Here is an 8,756-nt window from a genome sequence, read left to right as displayed (position 1 = left end):
CCAGGCCCGGAACTTTCAAAGACTCGTCTAGTTTGGTCCTGGGTGGTGGGGGTGGTGTTGGTGGGGGTTCTGACCTGGGGAGCTGAGTGTGGAGGAGCCTCCCGCTGGCAGCCACTCACTCTGCCTCTTTCCTTCCCCCTCCGCAGTCTTTGAGCAGTACCAAAGAGCCAGGACCCAGTTTGTGCAAACCGTGGCGGAGCTGGCGACTAGGCCGCAAAACATTGAGACCCTCCAGAATGCAGGTAACAGCGGTCGTCCTAGTGGGAGAACAAAGTTTGAGTCTAGTGGGAATAATCAAACAGCCAGGTCTTCCTCCTTCCATTTCTCTTGCCATGGAATTGCCCCCTTTGGTACTTTCAGCTGCCTAGTCTTTTCCAGGAAAAACGATCAGGTGAGGCATATGGTTTAAGTATTAAATCATCTGGTATATTTGCTTTATAGAGCCACTCACTGCACCGAGGGGACTTTCACCATGTGTGACTATTTACAGGCTATTGGAAATAATTGAAGCCAGAACCAGGAGGGGAGGGGGTGCAGTTCCCTCCTCTGTGCTCGGTCTTTCTCCTCCCTGCTCTAGACACAGCTGTTGGGAGAGGGAAATGTGGTGCATGCATGAAGCAAGAAACATAAATTTGACGAGTTCCCCCCTCCAGTTTTAATTAAGGCTGCTTTGGTACTGCAACTGTTAATCTGAGAAGTAAACGTGTCGACTTTTGGGAGGTCTCCCATTCAAAGAGAAAACTAACAATATTTGAATTTCAGTATGATCAGTGAAGCAGAGGGAAAGGTGATTAACGTAACTGAAATGTTATAAATCCAGAAAAGCTGCCTTTATGTCAGGAAAAGATTACATTGATGTGCAAGTGGTGAGATCAGTTAAAGGCTTTCTGATTTGTTTTTAAACCTTTAATTCTATAATAACATGAAACTACTACTATTACAACCCAGTTATTAAAGGTTATGGACATTATTATTTATTTGGGGTAATGGTTTATTTTATTCTCAGTTTTACCATTTTTTTAAAAATCTTATTCAGATTCAGGATGCCAACAGTATCCTTCCCATTGTATTTATTTGGGGTAATGGTTTATTTTATTTTCAGTTTTAGCATTTTTTTTTTTTAAATCTTATTCAGATTCAGGATGCCAACAATATCCTTCCCATTGATTGATCAATGGTGACATTTGTATTCAAGGGGTAAATGTATGGAAATGATGTAAGGGAAACCTAATAGACTTTTGATTCTTCCTCTTGGTTAACTTTTAAACTGTTTGCAGGTCGTAAGCCTGACTCTCACCAGGAGCACTGAGGTTGTAACCTTGTTTCAGGGCCCCACCACTTCAGAGGTTCCTGACTGTTCCTCTCTATAATAATAGTAATACTTCCTGCAATAGAAAACAAAGATTGAATTCACACAGGCCAGTTAAAGCACTTATCAGCCTCTGCCCTGCTATTGGGGTGTACATGTGAAAACGAGGCAGTTTTAAATCATTGTATCAGGTTTCTGAACTGATTTGAAGACAGTGCTGGAAGATTGATTTCCAGTCAAATTTCAACCTCTTTGTGCCTTTTAGCATGCATGTGTGATTTGTTTTTCTGTTTTTAGTCTAACTGTTAGGGAGCAACAAGGACACAAATGTTCATTTTCGATGTGTGGGAACATTTTCCAGGGGGAAGCATTCCATGTGAACTTGAATGTGCAATGAAGTGTAGCCATCCAGGCACATGTTTAACTCCCTCAGCAGCTTTTTCTGAGAATTTGACCTTATTTGCTTCTAGTATCTTAGGTTTCAGTGGTGCAGTTTTAAAGAAAACCCTGCACTTAGAGAATGGTCCAACCCCAGCTAAATACTCATGTTCCATTGATGGTAGATAATTAATTGTATGTTTAATTCTTTTGTTGGACTTGGTGGGTTTTTAATGTTGCTGGATTGTTGCCCTTATTAATTTCAGATAGTCCATTCCCCATGACTCTAACAGTATTTGGTTTACTCTGATTAGTTATGACCTGTAAGATATATAATGGCTTCAGAATTTTCCACAGCTGTTAGGAATCACTTATAAACAAATGTCAATTGTGGACATTTTCACTGTTAAAAATTCTGTATAAATTATTGTTAAAGTTTCCAACTGAAAGTTTTTTAAAGGATTCTATTTTTAAAAAGTTTCCTTGTGAAACAGAATTGTTATCCCAATTTCTCATCTTCTATTTTTCGCTTCCGAAATGTGCTTCTGTTGCTTACAAAAACTTGTGCCACAGCAGTGTGTAAATCTGTAAAATGCCACAATAATCTTAGTTGTGCTTACTACTCTCAGTTGAATTTGCTTCCAAGTAAATTATCTCAGAAGCTGGTTGTCAGCAGGCATCATCAAAGCCTCAGTAGCATGAATGGAAGCCATGCAAAGCCTCCTGCACAACTTGCTTGTATTTATAGGATGGATTCCTGATGGTTTGACCTCAGAGGTTTAGAAGCATTTAAAGAATTCTACAAAACTGATGGATTATGTTTTTAATGGAAGAAACTGAAGAACATGTTATAATAGAAGAGCTTAATAAAACACAATGAAATTGACATTACTTTTAGTAAAGACATCTTATTTTTGCCTCTGCTGTTTGGGATTCTTTCATAAGTTATGTAGAGATGCAAAGTTATAAAAACAAGATCTAGGCATTTAGATTAAGATGAGAGGCTATAGAAACTAGGCTTGGCCTTGTTGAGCTTGATTTTTTTTTTAAACAATATGAGGCTTGGGGAAATGCCCCAAACAGTATTGTTTCAGTATTCATTGGAATAAACTGTTGACAATCTTGTTCACATTTTAAAAAAACATACTCTTGAAAATGTTGCATATGTCTGCAGTATATATTGAAATTATTATCTAATGCTACAGTTTTACATCAAAATTACCGCACTACCAGTGTTCCCTCTTAACTGAGTTAGTGTGAGCTGCCTCTCAGTTTTTTAGCCTCTGGCTTACACATTTTCATCTTAGTTCAGGAAGGACGGCTCCAGAGCAAACTAATTTATGCAGTAGCCAAATCGCTCACTTACAACTTTAATGCCAGTAGCTCACAAAGTAGATTTTTTTTCTCACAAGAGGCCACAGTTTAGAGGGAGCATTGTTTGACAAGTATTATCTTTTCAGGCAACTATAGGTTGCAAAGGACCCTGGAAATAAATAAATCCTTTTCAAATCCATAGGCTTTGTCTTAAATCGGTATCATTTGGAAATTATGTGCACTCATGTTTGGTTATGAGCGTAACAGCAAACAGAACTGATCAGCATGTCCTGTCATTTGGGGATGCCTTGTGGAAAACACCAAGGCCGTATCGTGTTTGTTCTATATGGAGTTAAAGGAAATTACATAATGAGACTATTTGTATATTGAAATATGAGGCTGTAAATGTTTCTGTTCAGATAAACATTTTAAATTCTAATTTATATTTTGACATTGTTGGATGTTGTGGCCTTAATCGAGATCAGCTGTTTATTTTACTTCAGGAGTAGCTGGTCATAATTTGGTTTAATACTGCAATATAATTCAAAGTGGTTACATTTGGGGGTAGGGAATGTTTCTTTTAAAATAGAAATCTGGTTACGGTCCCAGTCTTAAACAGTTTAATCACAGAAATCCGTCTCATTAGAAGCTAGAGGACCTAACTGACAGTGGGGAAAAAATGTTGCAAAAACCTCTATGTTTTACTCTTGTTAAATCTCAGGATGTCTCACTTCTGTGAGACTTCCATTTGTGACTCACCAAGCCCAATGTAGCTCACGCCCCCTGTCTGGTGGGTAATAAATCTGGTTATTTGTTGCAGGCTGGAGCCTCAGATCCACAGGCCTCCTAGATCCAGTAGGATCCATCACATACATAGCTGGTGAATTCAGCCTGGCTTAGTAGGTCGCAAGTTGTAGCATTTAAGATCAGGGCTACCCCTTTGAACCAAGGATGTGTGGCAACTTTCACAAGCAGAAACTAATCAAAATAGGAAGTGGTTTTCACATACTTCAGAAGATCATCCTGATCTCGCAGTTGTATGTCTGAGAGCAGAAATTGCAACATCCTCAGGTACTGCACACTTTTGAGAAGAAGGAGATAATCTGTTGGGTTTTATCAACAACTATAGAGCCAGATAATAAATTAAATTGCTTTTTTTTTTTTGCACTAGTATTCATCATAAAACCATAAGGCAATCTTTCAGTTCTTCCCTTAAATGAACCTTGGAATGGAATCACAAAAAAAATCTGTTCAAACAAAATCTCTTTCTTTGCCTAAACTGTGTTAAATCTAGCTTTATTTATTTACTCAGTTTATATCTCACTTTTCTCTCCAATCTGTATCCAAGGTGGCATACAACAGTTTCCCCCTCCTCCATTTCATTCTTGCCATAGCCCTGGGAGGTAGGTTCAGCTGGGAGAGCATGACTAGCTCAAGGTCACCCTTCAAGCTTCCATGGCAGAGTGGGGATTCGAATCTGGGTCCCCCAGATTATAGCCTGACACTCTATCCACTGCATCAAAAGGGCTAGATCTATATTGTTTGTACTCCACCTTTCTCTCCCAAAGCAGCTTAGGTCATTCTCCTCTCCTCCATTTTATCCTCACAAAAAGCCTGTGAGGTAGTTAGGTGGAGAATGTGTGACTATCCCAAAGTTACCCAGCAAATTACATATATTTCCTGCCTTCCTTCCATGTCATTCAAGGCAGTGCACATAGGGGTCCCCAGGCAATGTCCCATCTAAGCACTGAGGGGACCCAGGCCTCCTTAGTGCAGCCAAGGTTGTTTCATCGGGTGCCTTTAAACCATCTGCTGGCCCTTTGTAGTGTGGCGGCGTTGGCTACAGAACACTCATCTCTTCCGCACATGGTTCGTTCTAGTGCCACTAATCTTTTTCTTAAGCTCCAGGTTGACTTACTATGAAATGGAAAACATCGCAACAAATTTATTCCATTGTGATGATTCTGGTAAATCTTGGGATTGAAGTGCGGTCTGAATCTCCCTGCTAATCTTCTGGCTATAATTAGTTGGTATACGATGGCAATATTTTGTATAGAAAGTGCTAACTGAGAAACTGATGGCAGCTAATTATTTCCAAAGAGAAAAATGTAATACAGTTTGAGGCAGAGTTGTGTAGCAGACTGTAGACAAATCTGTTACACCTTCTTCTTTTTCTTCTTCTTCCTCCTCTTCCTCTTCCTCTCCTCCTCCATCTATATAGCACTAAAAGAAAAAAAAGGTGGGGAAACAGTGATTAGCTTCTTCTGCCAAGAAACTGTATTGTTTTCTAAGCAAACAATTATTTCAGTTTCTAAAAAGAAACACAATCCAGTGTATACATTCCATGCTGGATTGTGGCCATAGCTTTGTAGAGGCTAATCCTTACCATGTTTGCTCAGAAATGTCTGGTATTTTGTTGAGGCTTACTTCCAAGAAAGTCTGCTTAAAAGTCCAGCCTTACTCTGAAAGCTGGGGAGTACCTTAGGTTTCTGTTCACTTCAAAGGGAAATGGATAGAAGGTTTTTACAGTTCACTAAACAGGGCTCTTACCATTGTTCCACTTACAGATCTCAATATAATTACATATGCCAAGTGAGGATATACTGCATATGCATCTGATGGTGGACTAGTCCATGAAACTTAATGCCATGATTTTAAAAAAAATCTCTTTAAGGTGCCATAAACTGCCCTTTTGTTGTTTTTAGATTAATGCTGTGAACTTAATTTACATGTGAGCTAATTTACCGGAAGAGCCCTAATGAATCAACGGGATTTTGAGCAAACACGCATAGGAGAAGGGCTGCGGGTATAAAGGGATATCACGATCCAGTTGGGCTCTCGTTAATAGTAAGCTCAGTTGTAATTAAAGCCAGTACAATTAGGATGCAGGCCTTACAGCTGTGTTTTTGTGCCATGCACGATTTTGTTCTGTTCTGTACTGTACCTATTTTGGGGTTCATACTTGTGCATGTGATGACAGAACTTGCCAGAAATTTTTCTATTTTTGAGAAATGTGGGTTCCTGATACCTTCTCAATCTCTTGTCGGAACACTGTCCCTGATTTCCAGCAGCCCATTTGGCAATCTCATTTAAATGTTCAAATTTTTTGTATCGCCCTTTCACATTACATCAGGATCTTCTTCAGCAAGGATTATAAAATGTCTGTCCATCTTATGCCTACCTAAGGAGCTCAGAATGAGAATAGCCATATCACTTTTAAAAACATGCAATGCATTAAAAAAAAATTAGTAGTGTTTGTGTCTAGATTAGAATTCTGCCCTCCCTAGAGGGTCCTGAGGTGCTCAGAGAAAGGCAGGTGTATAAATAGTTTAAATAAATAAAAACAGCAATCTCTATGAAAAAATATTTTTAAATCTGCATTTAAATCATGAAACAGTAAATATAAACATGTGCATTTCGTTTCATAGGTATATTTTACCTGCAGTGCTTTTGATAATATTTGGAAAATATTCAAAATCTGTGTTTCAAGACAGAAGGTTCCAGATTTGCCTCTAATTTCCACTGCACTTTTATCCGGTCTTTCTTCTCATCTTAGAGTAACATTTTATTCTCACAAGAAGCCTTTGAGGCAGGGCTAGTCTAAGATCGCCATCCTCCAAGTGGGGCCTGGAGCTCTCCTGGAATTACAATCGATCTCCATGGACTACAGAGTTCAGTTGCCCTGAAGGAAATGGCAGGTTTGGAGGATATGGAATCACATCCCTTTTGAACTCGCCCCCCCCTAATTCTGCCTCCCCAGGCTCGACCCCCCAAATCTCCAGAAATTTCCCACAACAGAGTTGGCAACCCTAGGCTAGTCTAAGAGAGTTATAAGCCTCCCTCAGGTCATCCAGTAAACGTCATGACTGAGCAGGGGTTTCAACCCAGGCTTCTCCCAAGTCAGGTTCAGTATAGTTACTAAGCGTTTTGCCACAGTGATGGCAGTGATATAAAGTTTCCACACTATTTGAATGGACGGAGACAACAATACGGTTTAATTCTTTCCAGTTGAGCATCGTGTGCTTCTGCTGGTGTGATTCATTTTTAGCATACCCTAGTTGTGGTTCCAGTACACCAGTTAGACATTGCAGGTGTGCCGTACTTTCAGTTGCTGAAGTACCACGCAGACATGTAGAATCGCCAAGGACATTCGTAGACTTTGAACAAATAGAAGCTTCAGTAGCTTTAATCACTCACCTCTAGGAGGTGGAGCTTGGCCTGAGATGCAGTGACAAGGGTGTAGACTTTCCAATTTCCTGGGAGGGGGGGCTGGGCCTGGGCCAGAGGCATTGCTTTGCTAGGAGCAAGGGTGGCTCCCGGGGGAGGCTGAGCACCTTCCTGAAATTTTCGGCGGGGGCTGATGCCCCACTGCCCCCACGAAGATTACGCCTATGAATTGGACACTAATATAAGGGTAAATGCTGTAGAAGAAGAAGGGAAGAGGAGGAGAGATTGGATTTATACCCTGCCCTTCACTACCCAAAGGAGTCTCAGAGCGCCTTACAAACTCCTTTCCCTTCCCCTCCCCACAACAGACACCCTGTGAGGTAGGTGGGGCTGAGAGAGCTCTGACAGAAACTGCTTTTTTTTCAAGAACAGCTCTTATCAGAACTACGGCTTGCCCAAGGTCATCCAGCCAGGTGCAATTGGAGGAGTGGGGAATCAAGCCCGGTTCTCCCAGATTAGAGTCCGCGCACTTAACCACTACACCAAACTGGCATTACAACTTAGTCATGTGTAACAAGATACTAATGTAATATTTTCAAAGCACTTCCCACACATCTTGTCCTCTTAGGATGGCCAGCCATCTGGAGGAAGAAACTCCTCTCCTTTTAATAGAAGCTGAATGGGATGTTGTGCTGGACCTCCCAGAGCATGGCTGCTTTCCCTAGCGACTAAACTCCACCAGTGTTTGTGTAAGCTTGTATGCACTCAGGCTTCTGGTCTCCTTGCAAGCATGTGAGACCAAATTGGTTTAAATCCGGTGCATTCTGTTTCATTTGCTGGCTTGTGCAGTAAGTTTGCATTGTCCTTCCATCAGTTCTAAATTCTGGAGCAACTTCCATTTTTTTTTAAAAAAGTAGAACTTCTAAGTAAGTGAGCTTTGGTAGGACAGGACCAAGCCTGCTTTAGGTAACAGAAGCACCACTGAGACTAGGATGTGACCTCATGCCCCACTGCTGGTGAAATCTGGGGACACATGCCCCCCATACTGATGATACACAATGTGGCAATGTGGTAGGATGTATAATTGATTAAAGTTTCCTTTCTAGCCAACACTCGACAATGCTAAAACCCAGTGCAAACATCTGGCACATTTTTGTCCTGCTCTTCTTCCAAGGAACCCAGGCTGGTGTATGTGGTTCTCCACTTCTCCACTTCATCCTCACATTAGCCCGCTGTGTCACCTGGTAAAATATGGATTTCGACGCTGGTTCCCCAGATCTGAGTCCAACAGTCTCTGGCCAGTTTCTTCATACCCACCATGCATCTGACAAAGAGAGCTGCGTTTCTCAAAAGCTTGTTGGTCTTAAAGGTGCTACTGGGCTTTTTACTATTTTGCAACAATCTACCTCACTTGCTCTAAAACAACCATTGCAATACCATTAAAATGAATCCAGGAAGCAAGTTCGTGGTGATGCGTTGCTCCGGACTCCATGCTGCTCTCCCCCCCCCTCTCAGCAGTGGCCAGAGGCAGCAGGGTGGGAGGAGTTCTTTGCTGCTATTCTATTCCAACAAACAGGACCACGGTGTA

General features: G+C 41.2%; 1 protein-coding gene across 1 annotated transcript in view; it reads left to right on the top strand.

Moving 5' to 3' along the window:
- The window catches only part of SPAG6 (sperm associated antigen 6), a 66,901-nt gene that overhangs the window by 8,488 nt on the left and 49,657 nt on the right, over nt 1-8,756 (top strand). The window contains exon 2 of the mRNA XM_015406959.1: nt 147-242. Coding sequence (XP_015262445.1) covers nt 147-242 — 96 coding nt within the window. The remainder of the gene's footprint in view (nt 1-146; nt 243-8,756) is intronic.

This window comes from Gekko japonicus, unplaced genomic scaffold (assembly GCF_001447785.1).
Source record: "Gekko japonicus isolate JY-2015 unplaced genomic scaffold, Gekko_japonicus_V1.1 scaffold1483, whole genome shotgun sequence".
NCBI classification, from domain to species: Eukaryota; Metazoa; Chordata; class Lepidosauria; order Squamata; family Gekkonidae; genus Gekko; species Gekko japonicus.
The sequence above is the reverse complement of the archived record's forward strand: the minus strand, read 5'-3'. Positions and strand labels throughout refer to the sequence as shown.